At 37.1% G+C, this 24,409-nt stretch overlaps 1 protein-coding gene and 2 pseudogenes across 3 annotated transcripts in view; 1 reads left to right on the top strand and 2 right to left on the bottom strand.

Moving 5' to 3' along the window:
* Sos2 (SOS Ras/Rho guanine nucleotide exchange factor 2) overlaps positions 1 to 24,409 on the top strand; it is a 93,778-nt gene that overhangs the window by 16,888 nt on the left and 52,481 nt on the right. For 2 of the 3 annotated variants that reach the window (XM_087208072.1, XM_004835579.3), the window contains exon 2: positions 18,318 to 18,443. The exons of the other annotated variant lie outside the window; for it this stretch is intronic. In XM_087208072.1, coding sequence (XP_087064198.1) covers positions 18,318 to 18,443 — 126 coding nt within the window. The remainder of the gene's footprint in view (positions 1 to 18,317; positions 18,444 to 24,409) is intronic. 3 annotated transcript variants of the gene reach the window in all.
* LOC106009554 (small ubiquitin-related modifier 2 pseudogene) lies at positions 10,214 to 10,615 on the bottom strand (annotated as a pseudogene).
* On the bottom strand, positions 12,958 to 16,644 carry LOC106009555 (suppressor of cytokine signaling 2 pseudogene; annotated as a pseudogene).

Below are 24,409 nucleotides of genomic sequence, written 5' to 3'. Positions count from 1 at the left end.
GACCCATGTGCAGCAGAGAAGAATATGTATTCTGATTTTGTGGAGTGGAAGACTCTGTAAACATCTGTTAAGTTCATTTGTTCAAGAGTTTGATTGAGTTCTAGTATTTCATTACTTATTTTTAGTCTAGTTGATCTATCTATTTCTGACAGTGGGGTGTTGACGTCCCCCACTACAATTGTATTAGTGCATATATGGCTTTTCATGTCTATTAGTATTTGTTTTATCTAGTTGGGTGCACTAGTGTTTGGGGCATAGATATTTATGATTGTCATCTCTTCCTCTTGGATTCTTCCCTTTACAAGGATGTAGTGTCCTTCTTCATCTCTCTTAATCAGTGTTGGTTTGAAATCTACTTGATCTGCCAAGAGGATAGCTACTCCTGCTTTTTTTCGGGTTCCTGTCGCATGCAGTATTGTTTTCCACCCTTTAACTTTCAGTCTATGAGTTTCCTTTTGAATTAAGTGTGTTTCTTGTATGCAGCATATTGTTGGATTTTGCTTCTTGCCCCATTCTGCCAGTCTATTTCTTTTGATTGGTGAATTGAGACCATTAACGTTGATGGTTATAACTGAAACGTATTGACTTGTCATTGCCATGACTTTTTCTTTTTGTTGGGTTCTCTCCCTTTCCATTTAATTTCTTGTCATGCCAGATGGGTTCATTCTGCTTTGCTTCCTGGGGTTGTGATCCTCAATGTCTGTTCCTAGGCTATTGTGTAAAATTCTTTGGAGTGCTGGTTTGGTATTCACGAAGTTCCTAAGGTGCTCTTTTTCATGAAAGTATCTTATTTCTCCATCCATTTTGAAAGATAGTTTTTCAGGGTACATCAATCTGGATTGGAGGCTGTTTTCTTTTAGGGCTTGGAATATGTCACTCCAAGCTCTTCTTGCCTTGATGGTTTGTGTTGAGAAGTCTGCTGTGATTCTGATGGGCTTTCCTTTGTATGTGATTTGTTTCTTTTCTCTGACTGCTTGGAGAACTTTGTTCTTCTGTTGTGTTTCTGGAATCTTAACAATTATATGCCTATGTGTAGATTTTTTTTTATCAAGGCTATTTGGAGTCCTATATGCCTCACTTATCTGTATGTCAAGCTCTTTTCCCCTGCTTGGGAAGTTTTCTGCGAAGAGATTTTTTATGTCATCTGCAGTCTCTCCTGTTTCTTCATTGAGCCCAGTCAGTCTTATGTTATTCTTTTTTGCATCATCTAGCAGCTGCTGGATTGATTTCTCATGTTCCCTTATAATTTTGAAGCAATTTTTCTTTTCCTGGTCACTAATTGCAATCTTATCTTCTATATCTGAAATTCTGTCCTCACACTGGCTCATTCTGCTGTGTAGACTTTCAGTGGAGTTTTTCATGTCCTGGAAATCTATTTGCATCTGTTTTATGGATTCCATTTGTTTCTTATGTTGGGATTCCATCATGTTCCTCAGCTCCTCTCTACATTTATTAATCATGTCTTGCACTAAGGGCACAATTTCTCCTGTTATCTGAGAAATTATTTCTGATTTCATTTTTTCCAGATCCCCTTTTGTTGCCAGTTCAGTGGGTCCAGGTGGTTGAGTATCAGAGGGTTCCATCTCATTTCCCTTTGGGGTTGCTGTAGGTGATCTGGAAGTCTGGTTTTGAGACTTATTTATGTGTTTTCTCATTTTGACTGGGGCGGGGGGCTGTTAGCGCCTGCACGGATTACCTCCTCTGAACTGGGTGAGGTGGGACAGGGGCCATGAGCAGCGGTAGGGATGGTGACCCAAAAGCCCTTTCCTGTGGGCTGGGAGCAGCGGGAGGGATGGTGACCTGGAAGCCCCTTCCTCTGGACCAGGAGCAGTGGGACGACGGCTCAGAAGCCCCTACCTCTGGGCCGGGAACAGTGGGACTCAGTACCTTGGCCTGGTGGTCTGGCGTGCTCTGCGCCTTGATAATGTGGAATCAGTTGGCTGCCTGTCTGCAGTGGGGTGATTCGGCGTCTTCCGCGTGACTCAGGACCTCGGTAGGGCGTGCGCAGACCTGCCTGTCTGCAGCGGGCTGATTCCCCCTTTTTCATTCTTAATTGCATGTATTTGAGCCTTTTCTTTCCTTTTTTTTGATAAGGTTGGCTAAAGGTTTATTGATTTTATTTATTCTTTTGAAAAACCAACTGTTTGATTCATTGATTTTCTGTATCATTCTCTTAGTCTCCACTGCTTTGATTTCTCCTCTGATCTTTATAATTTCCTCTGTTGTACGAGTTTTGGGTTTGTTATGCTCTTCTTTTTCTTGGAGCTTGAGGTTCTGCATTAGGTTATTTATTTGAGTTCTCTCTGTTTTCCTAATATGGGCATTTACTGCTATGAATTTGCCGCATAGAACTGCTTTCATTGTGTCCCATAGATTCCTGTATGTTGTACTGGCATTATCATTTACTTGTAGAAACTGTCTTAATTTCTTCTTCAATTTCCTCTGTGACCCATTGGTTGTTCAGGAGGGTGTTACTCAAGTTCCATGTGTTTTGGGGAGTTTTGCGGTTTCTTATGTCATTGATCTCCAATTTTATTGCACTATGGTCTGACAATATACAGGGGGTAACTTCAGTTCTTTTACATTTACTCAGACATGTCCTATGACCTAGTATGTGGTCTATTTTGGAGAATGACCCATGTGCAGCAGAAAAGAATGTGTATTCTGATTTTGTGGGGTCGAACACTGTAAACATCTATTAAGTCCATTTGTTCCATAGCTTGTTTCAGTTCTAGAATTTTGTTATTAATTTTTTGTCTAGATGATCTATTTGTGACAGTAGGGTATTGAGGTCCCCCACTACAACTGTATTAGTGCTTATTTGGTTTTTCATGTCCATTAATATTTGTTTTGTATAGTTGGGGCATTCGTATTTGGTGCATATATATTTATGATTGTCATCTCTTCCTCTTGGACTGTCCCCTTCACAAGGATGTAGTGACCATCTTTGTCTCTCTTAATTAGTTTTGGTTTGGGGCCAGGGATTTAGCTCAGTAGTTTCAGCGCCTGCTGTGCAAGCGCAAGGTCCCAAGTTCGATCCCCGGTGCCAAACAAATAATAATAATAATAATAATAATTAATTAGTTTTGGTTTGAAATCTCCTTTGTCTGCAAATAAGATTGCTGCCCCTGCTTTTTTCTAGGATCCTGTCGCATGGAGAACTGTTTTCCATCCATTTACTTTCAGTCTATGAATTTCTTTTTGAGTTAGGTGTGTTAGAATGTATTTGTTTGATAGTAGACCAAGGGATGGAAGAGACAAGGTACTTAAATGAAAATCGTTATAACTGTCTGTTTAGTGTCCTAGAATGAATTTATTTATTGAGCCCTAAAGCAGCACACCATGGTGAGTTTGAAGATAAAATTTTTCAATATCAAAAAGGAAAAAAAAAAGCAGTCATCCTTTACACTTTGAGACCATATTCTTAGGTGAAATAAATCAGACACACACATGTAAATATCACATTGTTTCTCTAGTATGAGAAACTGAAAGTGTAAGTAAGGACCAAAATGTGCAGTAGATGTTATATGGGAAATGGAAAGAAAGAGAATGAGAAGGGAAATGGGGCGGGGGCGGGGGGGGAGGAAAAAGGGACAGGAAAACAAGAATGGAAGAAAAAAATGGAAACAAGGCTTTTGTAGATAAAGAGGGGAGGGCAGTGGGAAAAAAAGAAGCAAGATATATCATGTACAGGTACAAATTCCCTATGATGGATGTTATCATTATGTATACCTAAAATGCACCAGTAAAATAAACAGTAAAAAAAAGAAAATCAGCCATCCTTATGTATGCCTTCATTCTAGATAGTCTGTATTCTGTCCATTAATATTTTTGAGTCAGTACTACAGTTCAGTTACCGTTGCTTTATAAACATTTTGAATCAGGTAATATTAATCCCTCCCATCTTTGTTCTTGTTGTTATTTTGTTTTTGGTACTGGGGATCAAACTCAGGACCTTGCACTTGCGAGGCAGGAGCTGTGCCACTGAGCTAAATCCCTGGCCCCCGGCTTTGTTCTTTTGTTTTGGTTATTCTGTGATTTTGTATTTCCCTAAGGTGTTTTGTTGTTGTTGTTTTAAATTTTGAGACAAGGTCTTGCTATCGCCATTTTACCTAGGTTGGGGTCGAATTTGACAGTCCTCTTGTCAAATAGGCATGTATGAAATCAGCATAGCAATATTTACAAAAACGCCTGGCATAATTTTGATTGGAATTGAGTTGAATTTATAGATCACTTGAGAGGAATTGACTTTTTTTTTTGGTAATACTGGAGCTCTAACCCAGGCAGTGCTGAGCTATATCCCAAGCCCTTGTTTTAAGTTTTTTTCAGAGTCTCCCTAAGTTACCTAGGTGGGCTTCAAGTTTGAGACTCTTTTCCTCAGCCTCCCAAGTATTTGGGATTGTTTGCACCACCATCCCCACTAAGAATTGACATCTTAACAATGTTGAGTCTTCCAAATCCAAAATAAATTCTCTTCAAGTCTTTAATTTCTATCAGTAATATTTTATAGCTTTAGTGTGTATTTTTAAAATAAAATTTCAGGGCCGGGGATTTAGCTCAGTGGTTCTGCCGCCTGCCTCGCAAGTGCAAGGTCCTGAGTTTGATCCCTGGTACCAAAAAAAAAAAGAAAAAGCCAAACAAACAAATAAAATAAAATTTCATGTGTGTGTTACTAGGAATTGAACCTTGGGCCTTTTTGCACTGAGCTACATCCCTAGCCCTTTTTTAAGTTTTTGAGATAGAGTCTTCCTAAATTCTCAGGCTTGGCATAAACTTGTGATCCTCTTGCCTCAGCCTCGTAGACTGCAGGGATTACAGGTGTGTCCTGCTCTACTCAGCTTTTCTTCTTAAATTTTAATTCCTTTATAATGAAAAGTCCAGTTTTTTTGTTTTTTGGGTTTTTTGGTACCAAGAATCAAACTCAGGACCTCGAACTTCCCAGGCAGGTACTGAGCTACATCCCCGGCCCAGCATCCAGTATTCTTAATTGATGTTTGAGATATTTATCTCTTCACAGAAATCTTTGCAGTGGAATGAAGAATTTGGCCTACATAAATGTCAGTCAGACTGTAGCCAAAGGGGTTTATTTCCATGTTATTTCTGGAACTCAAATGTTAGTTGATTGATCAAACTCACTAGCAAGATGTTTCATTTGATTGTGAATATGGAAAACTGGAAAATACAAATTAGGAAATAACATTTCTGTAACTTGTCAAATAGTGTCTAACAGAGAAAAAATGAAGTTAAAATGCTCCTGTATGTCTATACATCCATTTATAGTGTTATGAATATTCTATTTAGAGTGCATGTGTAAGGAAATACCTTCTGGCATTTTGTAAATATGGTGTAACTAAAATACAGGTGTGACTTGTTAATCTACTATTAAAGACTTAAAATTATTTTAATTGCTCTTTTTCTGATAAGTCTTTCAGAAAAATTTGACAGATGAGTTCTGATGTGGTAGTTTCATGTTTACTGTCTCTTAGGGTTCTGAAGTAGTAAATACTGTAGAAGTGCAATGTGTGATGGTTATCTTTCATAGTCATCTTGATGTCCTATTAGAGTATTTATGGGTAGGATCTTAACATTGTTTGTTTCTGTGGCTTTTTCTTAATTGAAATTAACTTTAGAAAATTGGCATAACAAATTTTGAGGCTTAGTGTTAAAGTTACTTTGCAGACTTCTTCTTTACCTAAACCATAATCACAAAATAAAATTCATGTCAGACATTATCTTCAATTTTTCTTTTGTTTTGTAATGCTGGGTGTTGAACCAAGGGCCACAAGCATGTCAGGCATGCACTTTACCACTGAGTTACAACTCCAAGACTAGACATTATTTTAATTCTCAGGTACAGTCATTTCACTGAGTAGGACCCTTAGCTTTTTATGGAAAGATGTTACATGAAACAGTCTTTTGAAGTGAAGTGTGCTTACTTGGCATATATTTATATTTTTAACAGTCCTTTTTATTCTATTGATCTAGTAGAAGTGTATAATTAGGATGTAATTACATTTCTTGTCATAGTAAAGAAGTACAGTGTTGAGAGGAAACATTTGTTTTCCTGAATTTCTAAGAAGCATATATCATAAAGTCTGACTTTTGGGATATTGGTCCTATACAAATTTCTTTTTCTTTTTTTTTTTTTTTTTTGGTATGGGGATCAAACTCAGGACCTTGTGCTTGCAAGGCAGGTGGTGGAACCACTGAGCTAAATTCCCAGCCCAGTCCTATATAAATTTCTAACTGCTGCCTTAAACTCATATTTAAACCTCTTCAAAGAGTAATCTTTCGTAACTCCACTTTCACATGTCTTTCCTTTTTCCCATTTCTCACTTCATGTTATCAGTTTATATTTTTTCAAAATTACTTATGCAAGCTTTATAAGGCTTGTTCTAAAAAAAACAGCATCTCTTCCATAACTACAAACTTCCTTGAGATAACCACTTTTAGCTTTTCAAAGTACCTAGTTTTGTATTTACTTACATGTTTTTAAGAAAGAAAAAGAATACATTGCTATTTCTTGGTTTTTCTGTTTGGGGCATTGTCTGTTGAGTTCCTACAATGGAAGGTAAGGATTTAATGTTTTTTAATGGACATATACATTTCCCCACCCATCCATACATCTTACTGCACATACTCATTATGGTTATATCTTAATTTTAGTTGTACTAATATTCAAAATTTACATTATTATGACTATTAGTGTAATTTATATTAAACTACTTTTTCTTTCCTGGCTCTTTGCTTTTACTGGAGTTAATAATTACCTAATTTTTTTTTATTTGTATAGTTTTCTATGGACTGATTCTCAAACGCTGCACTCTTACCAATTGTCTGACTATCCTCTGAAGATTTTTAATCCTGTAAGGTGCTCTGTCCATTTTGTCTTCTTGAGACCTGCTCCAATCTGGAGTGGTGACCTTTGTGCCTGTCCTACAGCCTTCATTGTACAGTTAGTTTTCCACATTTTATCCTAGGCATTCCTTTAGCCACCTTCCACATTGATTTCATTTCCTAAATCACATATTTTTTCTTTCTTGGTTTATACACTTAGTGTAGTAGAAACTGTAGAAGTTTGATAACAAAGAATATGTGGGAGATAAAAATTTTGGCCTTGTTATGTCTAAGAATGTCTTCATCTACTGTGGTATTTGATTGATAATTTGTTGGGACCTTGAATTCTAGATAGGAAGTCATTGCTGTTCAGCTTTTACTATTGAAGTGTGGAGCTAGTTAATATCTGCTTGTTGTATACAATCTGCTCTTCCTCTTTTCTCCTCTCCCAATCTTGTAGAATATTCTGTCTCCAGTGTTCAGTCATTTCCATTTTTTCCATTGAACTGGGTGCTAGGAGGGCCATTTAGACTTATTTTATTGATAATTCAGCCCTTTATTTTCTCTTTTGAAATCCTTGTTTGTGGTGAAGTGTGACACACAATTAGAAAATTCATAAAGGATAAATGCACAATTTAAGGAGCACCCTTATTTATCACCCAGCACTCTGTGTGTTAGAACCAGCACTCTGTGTGTGTATTTTACTATGGATTGAGCCCAGGACCTTTGCACTGAGCTACATCTCCAGCACTTTTTAATTTTTTATTTTGAGACAGAGTCTCACTAAGTTGCCCAGGCTCGCTTGAACTTGGAATCCTTTGTCTTGGCCTCCCAGAGACCTGGGATTACTGTTGAAGGCTATCCACCATACTCGGCTACAAATGAGCACATTCTCATCACTTTTCTCAGTGTTACTCTCCAAAAGGCAACCTTTTATGGTTGTCATTGCCTTGATTATTTTTAGTTTTTCCATTTAATCATGAGTCCCCAAATGATTAAAATTATTTGTAGTTTAGTTTTATGTGGGTTTCATTATTATAATTTTTACTATACATATATATTCCATTGTATGAATATATCACAGTGTATGATTGCATAAGTAGAAATAGGTGAAGTTGATTCTAATATTGTTTTATTTAATCCAATAAATTTGATCATTTCAACATAATATAAAATTATTAAGATTTGACATTTTTTATACTAAAGTTTTAAAATCTTGATTGTATTTTATATTTGTAGCCCATTTCATTTCAGGGAACTACATTTCACATGTTCAGTAGCAATATGTGGCTAATGTCTACCACAGTATATTGCACTTAACTTTCTCTAAAGGAAGTATATGTACATAATGACAGGCCATCTTTGAAAGCTGTGTTGTTAGGCAGTTTTGTCTTTGTGTAAATGACATAGAGTGTACTCACACAAAAGTACATGGTATAGGTCAGGCATTTGCTATGGCCTCTTGATGCAACCAGAGATGAGGTAAACAGGAAATGTATGAGGCTGCTGGCAGAGCACACAGTTTTACACTAAAGTTTTTTTCTGTTTAAGAGATGTGTCTTGCCCCGCCCAGCCCCATCTCCTGGACTCAAGCATTTCCCCATTTCCCCTGTGTTAGCAGTCCTCCTGCCTCAGCTTCCCAAGTAGCCGGGACCACAGGCATGTACCAGGCTATGATTTTTTTAATAGGTAGCAAGACTATTCTTTAAAATAACAATAAAAAAATAAAATAACAGTAAAAAGTATAGTAAATACATAAATGAGTGACATAGTCATTTGTTATTCTCAAGTATTATGTACTGTTAATAATTGTATTGCTGTATTTTTATAAGACTGTCAATATAGTAGGTTTATTTTCACTAGCATCACTATAAACATGTGTTGTGCTGACATCATGACATCACTAGTTGATAAGAATTTTTTAATTCATTATAATCTTGTGAGACTTGTTGTATATGTGATCTCTTACTGACTTAAGTGTGTCTGTGGCTCACATCTGTATATAATGGCAAAGTTTTTGAAAGTGAGCCATTTTACACTCCAGTAACTGTGTAAGAATTCCTGTTGCTCCACATAATCATCAACATTTGATATTAACAGACTAGTTTTGCTGTTTTGTAAGTGGGTAACAGTTTTTGGGTTGTTTTTTAAAAACTTTGTCAGTACATGTTTGCGGTACGTAATGGTTACATTTATCTTAATTTTCAGTGTGGTTTAATTTGCATTTCCCTGATTACTAAAGAGCTTGAGCACCTTTAGTACTTTAGTTTAAGTATTTTTTGCCTTTGTGTGTATGTGGTGCTAGGGATCCAGCCCAGGGTTGCTCATGCAGGGTAAGTGCTTTACCACTTACTCTTGGTAAGTGAGCTGTATCCCTGCCTTAACTCATTTTTTTGCCTCTTGGGGTTTTGACAATATTTTTCATATTGAATTTTCAGACGTCCTTTATATATTCTGAATGAGTCCATTTGTTCTATGTGTTACATATATCTTCTCCACCAGTGTAACTTACTTTTTCTCCTCCCCTCCCCTCCCCTGCCCTCCCCTCCCTTTCTTCCCTCCCTCCCTTCTTTCCTTTTTCTCTTTTCTTTTGAGACACTGGGGATCAAATCCAGGGTCAGTCTGACCCTGAGCTACATTCCCAAAGTTTAATTTTTTTAAAATTTTGAGACAGAACTTGTGATCCTCCTACCTTAGCCTTCCATTGTGTGTGAGCAGCCTGCCTGGCACTTGTTATTTCTCTCTGCCTCTGTCTCTGTCTCTATCTCTCTGGTCTTTTTGTGCAGAGAATTGAACCCAAGGCCTTGTTTATGCTAGGCAAACTCCCTACCATTGTGCTATATCCCCCATTTTACTTTTTTTTTTTTTCATTTTCAACAAGAAGTTTATTTAAACAAGACACTTGACTTAAAGGGAAAACTATCTAGGATTCTTTTTCTTTTAAAGAGTAATTTACTCCTACATAAAGACAGATTGTCCTACATGTAACAGCTATGTACAAAAAAGTTACAAAATTGTCCTTGGTTTTACAATTATAAATGAAAAACATTAAAATTCTCCAATCAAACAAGGTATGCAAGGATTTTTATGTTGTTGTCTTTCCTGTTGTCTTTTCTGTTAAAACAGTGAGTGCAAAATAACTTACTGGAATATAAAGGTAAGAGCTGATGAGCATGCCACTAATGGAGAGAGGGAATTATTTTCACAGAAACAGTATCTCCCCATCCCGTCTCCATCTGATGTCAATCAAAACATGTTGGCCATTTAGTAAAAAAAAAAAAAAAAAAAAAAAAAATGCAATATGCTTGTGCACATGCACCAGATACTTTATTTACAATAAAGGAATGGGGAAGGAGTAAATGAAAGAATAGAGAAAACTATACTGTAATAGTCAGGATGTGGTGGAACGAAATTGCAGTTTTCTAATTGAGAATGTATTCTTGGCCTGTAAGAACAGAGTTCTGGAGTAGAGTTGTTGCAGGTTCCCTTTTTGGTAGACACCTCCTGTCTGCTGCTGGAACACATCAATTGTATCTTCATCCTCCATTTCCAGCTGTGCAGGTGTGTCTGTTTCATTGATTGGCTGTCCATCAAATCGGAATCTGATCTGCCTCATTGACAAACCCTGTCGTTCACAATAGGCTTTCATTAGTTTACTAAGTGGTGTATGCCTCTTAATCTTAAACCGCACCACAGGACCATCCTGCCCCGCCACCTTCAAATTAGTATGATCGTTGTTCTCAGTCTTGACTCCTTCCTTGGGCTTTTCGTTGGCCATGGCGAGCACCCGAGTCTTCTCAGCTCCCGTTTCACGAAAGAGGTACCAGGTCCGCACAGAAGCAGCTCCAGGAGCGGCAGAAGGAGGCGGCAGCGGTGGCCGAGGGAGAAGGGCGCGCACACCCCATTTTACTTTCTTGAAGGTGGTTTTCATTTTTTGTTTTGTTTTTTTGAGACAGGGTCTTGCTAGGCAGTTCAGGCTGTCCTTGAACTTATTATGTAGCCCGGGCCAGCCTTAAAGTCTCAAGTCTTGGTGATCCTCTAGCCTCAGCCTACCGAGGGCTGGAATTCTAGGCATGCACCAGGACACCTGGCTCTTGAAGATGGTTTTTGATGAACCTAAGTTTTAAAATTTGATAAAGTTAGTCTATCAGTTCTCCTCCTTATGGTTAGTAAATTTTGTATCCTGTTTAAGAAGTCCTTTCCGTATTTAGGTTATGAAGGTATCTGGCTTATGGTTATGAAGGTATCTTATACTTATTATGTCTGTTTATCTAGTAGATGTAGAAATCCAGCCAGGCTTTTTTGTGTAATCTGTGAAATACAGGTTCAGTTTGATTTTTCTTAGAAAAGCATCTAAATGTTCACCATCATTCATCCCTTTTGTCTGCGTTTCCACAATCCCCCCAACCCCATGCTCTGTAGTGTCACCATTGTTGTCCGTCAAAGGTCCATACATATGTGCCTTGTTTCTGGTCGCTTTTCTGTTCCACTGATCTATTTCTCTGTGCTTATGCCAATATCATTAATTACTGAGCTTTGTAATAACTTCAAATAACTTTGGAACAAATGCTTAGAGTATGTGACTGATTTTCTTAGCCTTTTGTATTTTCTATAAACATAAAATTATCTTAGCAATTTCAGGAAAGCATCCTGCTTGTTTTTGATTGTGATTTTATTAATTTCCTGAGTCAGTTTGGGGAGATTGATATACCTGCAATACTAAGTCTGATAATTCACAAATGAGGCATTGTCTTTCATATATTTAGGTTTTTAATTTCTCTAAGACTTTAGCTTTCTCCCTAGAGGTCATGTCTACCTCTTAATAGTTTTAGTTCTATTATATAAGCCATTATTTTAAAATTGTGTATAGTTGTTTTGCTGCTAATAGGAATAATTTTCATTTTTTTGAGTTTTTATATCAAGGCTAGTCTCACAATGAGTTTAGGAAACTTAAGTCTTTGTTTTATGAAGGACTTTAAGTTGTTGCATTTGGTTTTTTTTTAAGTCAGGGTTTCTTTTATTTAATATATTCTAATTGTAATAGTAGTAAAGAAGAAATACTTTGAAAAATGGACAGGTATCCTCCTCTACCTGGAAAAAAATTAAGTCAAAGTATTCTACATGGTAGAAGGGACACAACTACTTATGTCCTGGTTAAACAATTAAGGGACAACTTGGAAATTCTAAAGCCACCCCCCACCCCCCAAATCAGTGACAATAGTTGGGGCATGGCTACTTCAAAGGGTAAAACATCTAAACCTACATTGTATTTTTGTTAACAACTTGAGTTGCTCCTGTATAGCATGACATTTTTGTCTTTAGCCTTAAAGGAAAAGAGAAAGTCTTTCCTGCTTCCACCAGTTGTATTTTCTGAAATGTAGCTCCCTAAAATGAATTACTACAGTACTCATTCACAGGAGCGAGTTCATGTAGTAAAAAGAAATGTAGGATTTCACAGTCACTTGGTTGGTTTAATTAATTGCATAAAATGAGGAATAAACATTCACAAACATGATCTGTGTAACAAAATTCCTAGGCACATCAGAATACAATGAATATACATCCCAAAGCATACTGATCACCAGGCATTCAAAACTGAAGTTACCCCTGTGTCTGGTTGGTTTGTCTCACTTCTTCAGTACTCCGTGAAGTTCTTTCTTTATTACCAGAGTGTTGTCCTTAGACCTGGGACGTTGGACCTTTGACCTGATGCAGAAGAACTTCAGTAAGGCCAGGCTCATAGAAGTGCTCCCTTAGCCTTAACTGTAGGACAGTTTGTTTTTAATTCAAACAGATCAGCTAACCTTGATCAGCCTTAGGAATGGAAGCATTGCTCATATGAAAATACAGGACTTTAAATACCTACCCCTCCTCATGCATTTAAATTAGACTGACTTTAGCTGTTCTTAGCAAGAATTCTGTGCAGTTTTCCAGAGCAGTCACTCAGGTTTTGGTTCTTTTTTACATAGCTGCATTTGGAAATACTCTATATGAGGCATATTTTATTTATTTATTTATTATTTATTTTTGGCGGTACTGGGGATGGAACTCAAGACCTTGTGCTTGCGAGGCAGGCACAGCACCACTGAGCTAAATCCCTGGCCCTGAGGCATAAAATACTTATACCTGAAATTTATATTTTTGCAAGTAATCTTTTAGTCTTGTTGGTAAAGATAGTCTTGTTGGTAAAGATGGTACTGGTACATTTGTTAATGGTGAGTTGACAGAGGTGCTTTAGAGATGGTACTGATGTGTACAGTGGTTTGGTCAGATAAACGTGAACAGTCCCCTTTCAGGAGCTTCTGGGTTGGTCCTGTGAATGTAGGTTGATCAGGTGAACCACACTGTCAAATTGTTTAAGCTTGGATTTGACACATACGATAGAACCCAATCTGAATTTCCTATCTTGGTACTGAATTTGCAGATTAGTTGATCCACCTGCCGTTTTAACAGATATTATTAATAGGTAGTCTGAATGCAAACTCTCTAATCTAGGAAGTACCTGCCAGCGCGTCTTTTATCTTCGCTATGGCTCCATCAGCAGGCATACTTCCCCAGTACCATCCAGTGTGACTGAGCTCCACAGACAGGCTGCCTCTGGGGGTGGCTCCTCAGTTGACCCTGTGGTCCTCCACTGGCCCCACTGGCCCCTGTGCCCCTTCCTGGAGGGCTCGAGGCTCCACAGAGTCACAGGGAGAGCTCGCGTCCTTCCTGGAAATCAGATGGAATTCTACATTGAGTGCTTGCAATAGTGTCCAAAGTGGTGGCAGAGGGCATGTGGAGCTATCAGTTCTTTCTTCTCAAGTCCCGGAGAATGGAAGGTAAAGTTTTCCATAGATTTGGTCACCCACAAATCACCTGCCATGGGCACCTGGGCTCTGGACTCTGGGATCCTGAGGCTTTGAGCTCCCAGTGTTCACTGTCCTGGGCTCTGGGGGCTGGAGGTGGGTAGGCTCACACTTTGGTTGGATGTCTTCCTTAAGTATTTGATGAGCTTGTCTTTGAATCCTCAGAGGGCCATATAATGGACTACAATGCAAGTCTTAACAAATTACAAACAATTGAAATCATAAAAAATATGTCTTTGGACCACATGTGATTATTTTAGAAATCCATAGATATTAAATTTTTGTTAAAATTAAATCAACAAAATTTTTTTAAAATCCTAAATGTTTAGAAATTAAATATACTCCTAGATTTTAATGTATATTAGAAAATATTGTAATGGAAATTATAAGTTATATTGAACTGAATGATCATAAAAATATTCCATATCAAAATCTGTAGAATTTGTGGGCCAGGGATTTAGCTCAGTGGTTCTGGTGCCTGCCTTGCAAGTGCAAGGTCCCGAGTTTGATGGCCCCAGTACCAAAAAAAAAAAAAAAACTGTGGAATTTTGCAAAAGTAGTTCTTAGAGAAAATGTACATATTAAAGAAGATTGAAAAAACATTGAGCTAAATATCTAACACTTAGCAGAGACTAGAAAAAGCAGAAGAAATGATAAAGATGAAGCAGAAATAAACAAAACATAAAATAGGATCAACAAAGGCAAGGGATTGGGTCTTTTTGTTTTTTGGTACCGGGAATTGAACTCGGGTCCTTGGGCTTGCGCTCCAGGCGGCGAAACCACTGAGCCAAATCCCTGGCCCAGGGATTGGTTCTTGAAAAGATTAATACAATTGGTTAACCTCTGAGATGCTGATCAAGAAAAAGAAAGAACATACAAGTAACTAATATTAGGAATATAAAAAGGGAATTCATTATAGATCTTAAAAATCTACAAGATATGAGGCTATTATGTCAGGATACAAAATCAACATCAAAAAATAGCTTTACTGAGCTGGCGATTTAGCTCAGTGGTTCTGCCGCCTGCCTAGCAAGCACAAGGACCCGAGTTCGATCCCCGGTACCAAAAAAATTAGCTTTACTGTATACAAATAATGGACTTGCCGAGAAAGAAATCAGGAAACACTTCTGTTCATAATAGAAAAAAAAACCCCAAGTGATTAACCTAATTAAAGGGATAAAAGACCTCCACAGTGACAATTTCAGAACACTGAAGAAATTGGAAAAGACACTAGAAGATGGAAAGACCTCCCATGTTCACAGATTAACAGAATTAATATTGTTAAAATGGCCATATTACCAGAAGTGTTCTACAGATTCAATACAATCCCCATGAGAATTCCAATGACATTGTTCATGGAACTAGAAAAGTCCTAAAACTCATACGGAAACACAAAAGACTCAAGAACCAAAGCAAACCTAAGCATAAAAGAAAGCAAAGCTTGGAGGTATCACAATACCTGATTTCAAATTATACTCCAAAGCCACAGTAATAAAAATAGCATGGTACTGGCACAGAAGTAGACACATACAACAATGGAATTAGAGTATAGGACACAGAAACAAATCTATGCAACTATAGCCCTCGGGACACCCCCCCCCCTTTTACTTGGGCCTTTGCAGAGCTGTGTCCCCAGGCCTCTTGTCCCACTCCCTTTTTGAGACCAGATGTCACTTAAGTCACTAAATTGTCCAGGCTGGGCTCAAACTTGGAATCCTTCTGCTTCAGCCTTCCACAGTGTTGGGATTACAAGTGTGTGCCACCACACCCAGCTTTTAGCTATCTGATTTTTTTTTTTTTTTGGTACCGGGGATTGAACTGGGAACCTTGCACTTGCAAGTGCCAGAACCACTGAGCTAAATCCCTGGCCCTAGCTATCTGATTTTTGTCAAAGGAGACAAAAATGTGTGTTGGAGAAAAGCCTCTTTAACAAATGATGCTGGAAAAAAACCAAAAAACAAATGATGCTGGGTAAACTGGATATCCCTATATAGAAGATTGAAACTAGATCTCTATCTCTACCTATACAAAAATCAATACAAATGGATCAAAAACCTAGGTATAATACCTGAAACTTTGAATCTGCTAGAGGAAAACATGGAAACACTCAAAGCCATAGGCACAGGCAGAGACTTCCTGAATAGGATTCTAAAAGCACAGGAAATAATAGTAAGAATCAACAAATGGGACTATATTGAATTAAAAAGTTTCTGCACAGCAAACAAGAATAAAGTGACAGCCTATAGAATGGGAGAAAGTCTTTGCTAGCTACTCCTTTGACAGTATTAATATGTAGAATATATAAAGAACTCAAGGGAGGATTTAGCTCAGTGGTGCCAGTGCCTGCCTCGCAAGCCAAAGTTCCCAAGTTTGATCCCTGGTACAGAAAAAAAAAATTGTAAAGAACTCAAAAAGTCCCCTACCAGTGAGCAAATGAATTCAACAGACATTTCTCAAAAGAAGTACAAATGGAAGTTGGGTATGGTGGCGCACACCTATATTTCCAGCACTCAGGAGGCTGAGGCAGGAGGATTGCTGCCAGTTCGAGGCCAGCCCGGGCTACACAGTGAATTCAAGGCTAGCCTGGGGTACATAGTGAGACCCTGTCTCAAAAACAAAAAAACGAAAAAAAAAAGAAAGAAGTACAAATGGTCAGTAAATATATAAAAAAACTGTTCAACATCTTTAGCCATTGGCGAAATGCAAATCTAAACTACATTGACATTGCATCCAGTCAGAAGGGTTATCGTCAAGAATGTGGATAAATGATGGTAAAGATGTGGAGGCTGGAGATGGAGTGAGGAGGAACCTTTGTACTCTACTGGTAAGAATGCAAGTTAGTACAGCCACCACACAGGTTCCTCAGAAGACTAAAATCGTACGACCCAGGCTTACCACTCCTTGGCATATAACTGAAGGAATTAAAGTCAGCATACTGTAAGGATATCTGCGTATCCATGTTTGTTGCAGCATAGTTCACAATAACCAAGATACGGAACCAGCCTAGGTGCCCACCAACAGGTGAATGGATAAAGAAAATGTGATATGCAGCCAGAAACAAGAACAAAATTATGTCATTTGCAGGAAAATGGATGGAATTGAAGAATGTAATGTTAGGTGAAATAAGCCAGACTCAGAAAGAAAAGTATCACGTTTTCCCTAATAAAAGATGACTAGAAAGGAGGCTGTTAGATAAGAGAAAGGGAATAAGGGGAAGTGGAAAAGGGGGATAACGGGGGATGGAAAAAGATTATTGTATTATTAAGAGATCATGATGTTGGCATGAATTTATTGAAGTTAAAAGGTATCCACTAAACTCTGTTAAGCAAAACAGCAAGTTATAAAACAGTATATGTGGTATTTTGCCAAATTTTATTTTAAAAAATGCATTAATACGTAGAGATATCAAGAAATTACCTAGAATGGTGTTCGCTTAACTGTCTCAATCTGTCTCTGGTAGTGAAATGCTGCACATGGTTTTCTTTTTGGTTAAGAGTATTTAAGTGGAGGAAATTAAGAATTGCTATTAAGTATATGAGGTGGTAGATATATAAATTAGCTTGATTGTAGTAATCATTTTTGTAACAAATCTCAGAGCATAATGTTGTGCACCTTAAATATATATGACTTTGTTAGTTATCTCCATAAAAATAGGCTTTAGCACACTATCTTATCCTAATATTTCTACACTGATATTGTTGAGGGGTAGACCACACAGGAAATGACAAGACCTAAATCATAAGGCAGTCATAAGGTAATCATTGTTTGATGTTGGTTGCTTTAGTGGTGGGTACATGATCCACATGTGAGGTAAAATTTTATGCTAAAGTTTTAGAATTTAAATAAAATAGTAAACTTTATGCTGTTTTCTTTGCGGGAAGGTTTGACTACTGATTCAATTTTTAAAGATGACTATGAGGCTAGTCAAGATTTCTGTTATTTGTGTGTGTGTATGTGTGTATGGTGTACTGTGAGACTGCCACTGATACCCTTTCAGTACCATCCTGGAAAAAAGTTAGAGCAATGCTTAAGTTCTTTCAGCAAGTATTTACCAGATGCCTACGGTGTGTTATATGCGATTATTTACTGTGTTTCTCATATCCAGTCATACTGAATTATTTTTAACGATAAATTACTAGGTTCTAGCTTTAGGAAATTTTTTAAACAAAGCTCAATGTAGGGCAGTGATGACAATAGAGGCATATGTTGTTGTAAAAGCTGAGTAGCACCTACTTTATAGAGCACCTCTATAATTAAGCGGTATGTTTTAGCAGAAATTTCTTCTATTGTTAGGATTGATGATATAATATTCAGGGACTTCCAGTGGCTTTATTAGTTGGCTTCATGGTTTGATTCTTCTGAAATTAATATAGAATATTATATATGCATATGCTTTTGGTAGTAGAAGAGGATTCATTGGCTTTTCACAGATTGTCTACGGGTCCAAAAAAATTTAAAGAATCATTGCTCTGTGGGTTAAGAAAAGTTTCTATAGATCAACAATCCACTGTTTTATGTTTGTATTTTGAGTAACCATTCTAGAAAAATATTTAAATATGAGATTGTCATTGATTTTTTTTACCCATTTTATGTTATTTTGCCAGTACTTTAGTTGAGAACTTTTTTTTAAAGGTTCAAGTGCAAGTACATCCAACTCTCTCAGCTAATGAAGAGTCTCTCTATTACATTGAAGAGCTGATTTTTCAGCTGCTTAGTAAATTATGCATGGCCCAACCAAGGACTGTTCAAGATGTGGAGGTAAATAGTATTTTGTTATTTCATTGAATCACTGTACACATTAATTTTTGTATCAAAATCTTTATCATTTTAAATTAGAGAAACTAAAACCATTGAATATGTGTGATATATATGGTTGGTTCATTTTTAACAAAATATTAAGGCAGTTCATTGAGGAAAAGGCTTCAGGAAAATAAAAAGTTCTAGAACAGCTGTATAAATTTACAGAGGTAAAACCTTGAAACCCATCTCATACCACAAATAAAAAGTAATTCAAGGGGCTGGGGATTTAGCTCAATGGCACCACGCCTCCCTTGCAAGCGCAAGGTCCTGAGTTTGATCCCTGGTACCAAAAAACAAACAAACAAAAGTAATTCAAGAAGGATGATAGCCTTAGACATAAAAGTTCAAATTATAAGGTTTCTACAATAAAATGCCAAAGAAGATCTTCATAACCTAGGTTTAGGCAAAAGAAAAATTTGGAGAGGCTTGAAAACACCCTATTAAAGAATAAAACTAATGAGAAAATAAATTATGTAAGTCACAGACTATGGAAAATATTTGTAATATGTATTACTGACCAAAAGACTTATATCCAGAATATGTTGAAACCTACAAATCATTAAAAGACACTGTCCTCCTCCAAATGGGCAGTCTTGAAAAGAAACTTCGTAAAAGAGCTGGAGCTTGGCATGGTGGCACACACCTGTAATGCCAGCCCTCAGGAGGCTGAGGCAGAAGGATTAGCTAGAGTTTGAGGCTGGCCTGGGCCACATAGTGAGTTCAAGGCCAACCTGAACAACCTGGTCTCCAAAAAAACAAAAAGAAAAGAGAGAAAGAAAGACAGGGCGAACGGATGGATAGATGGTCGAGTGGTTGGTTGGTCCTAAATGAAGATGTGCTGAAAGCTAGTGAGCACATGGAAAGTGCTGAAGTTTTAGGTCATCTGGAAAATAGAAATTAAAATCATAATTAGGTATTATTTTCCATTGACAGAGAGGGATAAAATTAAAGATTGGTTTATTCCACATGTTGATGAGAATGTAGAGCAGTTAAAACTCTTACACAGTGCTAGTGGGAATAAAAATTAATCCAACTTTACAAAATTGTTTGGCAGTTTCTAATAAATTATTGTTAAATGTATATCTAGCGTATGACCTAGCAGTTCTACTCTTAGGTTTTTTAACCCTAGAGAGTGAAAATAAATTTTCACAAACAGACTTACACATGAAAATCAAAGAAGTTTAATTCATAATAGCTGAAAGTTAGAAACAAGTCAAATTTTTATCATTGAGAAAATGGGTAAACAAATATTATAGATTCATAAAATGAACACTAGTCTCAATAATGAAAGAATGAACTATTGATATATGCAATAACATAGCTGTAATTTACAGACATAGGGCAAACAAAAGCCAGATATGAAAAGAGCATATTATTGTACTTTTCATTTTATGAATTTTAAAAATAGCTAACATCAATGGTAAAAGCCAAAATAGCAGTTGCCTATGATGGGTTAAGTGTTCTATATCTTGATTTGGATGTTGGTAACACAGGTGTAAAAAGTTTTCAGAATTTATCAGTTTATACACTTAAGATCCACGTGTTTTACTGTATGTAAATTTTTTTTTTTTGGTACCGGGGATCAAACTCGGGACCTTGCTCTTGCGAGGCGGGCGCTGGAACTACTGAGCTAAATCCCTGGCCCACTGCATGTAAATATTACCCCAGTGGATTTGTATAAATACTAGGGATTTTTGCTCATTAATTTTTATATAAATATATAATGTGAATTTTTCAAATATTCATTTTGCCTCAGTTAGATGGAAGTATTTTTAGATTTTTAGAAATATGTCTCAGTACTGCTTTTATATTACCTTTTGAAGATTATTTTTATAATAAAGCAACTACTTTCAGTGTAAAGGAAGATATTAATTTGAAGTGATTGAGGTATTAAGATTTTTAAGGACCCTTGGAATTAAAAGCATTTGTTTCCCTATTCTCTGCTACAAGATTTGAACATTAAATAAATACAGTGAGAAGTGGATTTCAAACCAACACTGATTAAGAGAGACAAAGACACTACATCTTTGTAAAGGGAACAATCCAACAGGAAGAGATGACAATCATAAATATATATGCACCAAAAGCTAGTGCACCCAACTATATAAAACAAATACTAACGGACATGAAAAGTCATATATGCACTAATACAATAGTAATGGGGGACCTCAATATCCCACTGTCACAAATAGATAGATCAACTAGACAAAAAATAAGTAATGAAATACTAGAACTCAATTGAACTCTTGAACAAGTGAACTTAACAGATGTTTACAGAGTATTGTACCCCGCAAAATCAGAATACACATTCTTTTCAGCTGCACACAAGTCGTTCTCCAAAATAGACCACATACTCGCTCATAGAACGTGTTTAAGTAAGTGCAAAGGAATGGAAGTTATCCCCTGTATATTATCAAACCATAGTGCGATGAAATTGGAGATCAATAGCAAAAGAAATCACAAAAATTTCATAAACACATGGAAATTGAACAACCCACTTCTGAATAACCAATGGGTCACAGAGGAAATTAAAGAAGAAATCAGACAGTTCCTTCAATTAAATGACAATACAACGTATCAGAATCTATGGGACACAATGAAAGCAGTCCGAGGGAAATTCATAGCAGTGAATACTCATATTAGGAAAACAGAGTGAGCCCAGTTAACCTGATGCTGAACTCCAAGCTTCTAGAAGAAGAAGAGCAGGACAAACCCAAAGCTCATACAAGGGAGGAAATTATAAAGATCAGAGCAGAAAATTCAGTGGAGAGTAAGAGAACGATACACAAAATTAATGAAGCCAAGAGTTGGTTCTTCAAAAGAATAAACAAAATTGACAAACCCTTAGCCAACCTTATCAGAAAAAGGAAAGAAAAGGCCCAAATCCATGCAGTTAGGAATGAAAAGGGTGAAATTACAACAGACCGAGCAGAAATCCAGAGGATCATCAGTACCTACTTCCAGAACCTATACACCAATGAGATGGAAAACACAGAAGAAATGGACAGATTCCTAGATACGTGTGAATTACCAAAGTTGATCGAAGAAGACCTAAAAATTCTAAACAACCCAATATCAACCAATGAAATTGAAAACATAATTAAAAACTTATCAACTAAGAAAAGCCCAGGTCCTGATGGCTTCACCACTGAATTCTACAAGACATTTAGAGAGGAACTACACCACTACTGTTTAAACTCTTCAATGAAATTGAAAGGGAAGCAATACTCCCAAATTCATTCCTTGAAGCAAGCATCACCTTGATCCCCAAAGCAGAGAAAGACCCAACCGAATAAGAGAACTATAGGCCAATCTCACTAATGAACATAGATGCAGAAATCCTTAATAAGATACTGGCAAATAGAATGCAGAAGATCATCAAGAAGATTACACACCTTGACCAAGTGGGATTCATCCCAGGGATGCAGCGATGGTTCAACATACGCAAATCAATTAGTGTATTTCACTGTATCAGTAGAGCCAAGGACAAAAGCCATATGATCATCTCAATAGATGCAGAAAAAGCATTTGGCAAAATCCAACACACATTTATGATAAAAACCCTACAAAAAACTGGAATAGACGGTCTCTACCCCAATCTGATAAAAGCTATCTATGAAAAACCAACAGCCAATATCATACTAAATGGTCAAAAACTGAAATCCTTCACACTAAAATCAGGAACAAGACAAGGATGTCCACCATCCCCACTCCTGTTCAATATAGTTTTGCAAACATTAGCCATGGCAATTGGACAAGAGAAAGAAATAAAAGGAATAAAGATAGGAAATGAAGAAGTCAAACTGTCATTATTTGCAGATGACACAATACTCTATAGAAGACCCCATGAACGCCATCAGAAGTCTTCTAGACTTAATAACCAAATTTAGTAGAGTAGCTGGATACAAGTTCAACACACAAAAATCAATAGCTTTCCTCTACATGAAAAGCAGACTGACTGAGACAGAAATAGGGCAAACAATTCCTTTCACAATAGCATCCAAAAAACTGAAATACCTAGGAATCAACCTGACGAAAGAAATCAAAGACCTCTTCTCTGAAAACTATAGCACTCTGAAAAGAGAGATTGAAGAGGATATCAGAAAATGGACAGACATCCCCTGCTCCTGGGTAGGAAGGATCAACATAGTGAAAATGGCCATACTTCCAAAACTGCTATATAGATTCAATGCAATCCCAATGGAAATCCCAGCAACATACTTCATCGACCTTGAGAAAACAATCCAAAAATTCATTTGGAACAAGAAGAGACCCAGATTAACAAAAGCAATTCTTGGTAACAGAGACATGGCAGGGGATATCACAGTCCCCAACTTGAAACTATACTACAAAACTACTGTGATGAAAACAGTATGGTACTGGCAAAGAAACAGACCTGAGGAGCAGTGGAACAGATTAGAAGATGCAGAAACAACTCCAGATGCACTCAGCCATCTCATCTTTGATAAAGGATCCAACCACCCTCACTGGAGGAAAGATAGCCTCTTTAATAAATGGTGCTGGAAAAATTGAGTTTCAACTTGTCAAAGATTAAAACTAGACCTATATCTCTTGCCATGCACTAAACTAAAATTGAAATGGATTAAAGATCTAAATATTAAAATAGAAACGCTGTGGTTTTGCCACCTGCTGCGCAAGCGCAGGGACCCAAGTTTGATCCCCGGTACAAAAAAAAAAAAAATGTGCTCACTTTGGCAGCTCATATACTAAAATAGAAACGCTGAATTGGCTGGAACAGAGGTTAGGTAGAACTCTTGAAGACATTGATGTAGGAAAAGATTTTATGAACAAAAATCTCAGTTGCCTGTGAACTAGCACAAACCATCAACAAGTGGGATCTCTTCTTATTAAAAAGCTTCTGCACAACAAGAGAAACCACCAGCAGTGTGAAGAGACAACCCACAATATGGGAAAAAATCTTCACTTGCTGTTCCTCAGACAAAGGTCTACTATCTCGAATCTATAAAGAATTTTAAAAAATCAGACCTCCCAAATTTAAAGACCCAATCCAAAAATGGGCATCTGAAATGAACAGACATTTCTCAGATGAAGAAATAGAAATAGCAAATAAACATATAAAAAAATGTTCAACATCACTGGTTATTTGAGAGATGCAAATGAAAACAATGCTGAGATTCCACCTCACCCCAGAAAGAATGGCTGCCATCATGAAATCAACCAATAACAAATGCTGGCGGGGCTGTGGGGAAAGAGGAACCCTACTCCACTGCTGGTGGGAGTGTAGACTGGTGCAAGCACTGTGGAAATCAGTATGGAGATACCTCAAAGAACTAGTACTAGAAATCCCATTTGACCCAGCTATTCCCCTGCTGGGGATCTTCCCCAAAGAATTAAAAGAATCATACCACAGTGATATATGTGCACCCATGTTCATAGCAGCACAGTTTGTAATAGCTAAACCTTGGAAACAGCCCAAATGCCCATCAGCTGGAGACTGGATAAAGAAAATGTGTTTTTTTAATAAAATGGAGTACTACTCAGCCATAAAAAATGAGAAATTAGAGACATTTATAGCTAAGTGGATGCACATTGAGGCGATGCTCTTAAGTGAAATAGGACACACGTGTAAATACCGAATAGTTTCTCTAGTATGAGAAACAAAGTGTAAATAAGGACTAAAAGGTATAATAGATAATGTAAAATAGGAAGAAAAGGGGCAAAGGGGAAGGGGAAGTGGGAGGGGTAGGGGAATGGAAAGCAGGGAATGGAATTCATATGAGAAAATGGAAACAAAGCCTTTGTAAATAGGGAGGGATGGAAGGGTTGAAGGGAGGGCAGGGGAAGGGGGAAAAATAAGAACCAAGAGAGATTTTGTAAAGGTGCAAATTTCCAATGATGAATGTCATTACATTGTATACCTAAAATGTACCAATAAAATAATT

This window comes from Heterocephalus glaber, unplaced genomic scaffold (genome assembly GCF_053883595.1).
Source record: "Heterocephalus glaber isolate CG9 unplaced genomic scaffold, H.glaber_assembly_v1.0 deba00000901, whole genome shotgun sequence".
Classification (NCBI taxonomy): domain Eukaryota; kingdom Metazoa; phylum Chordata; class Mammalia; order Rodentia; family Bathyergidae; genus Heterocephalus; species Heterocephalus glaber.
Note: the sequence above shows the minus strand (reverse complement) of the source record. Positions and strands in the feature narration are given on the sequence as shown.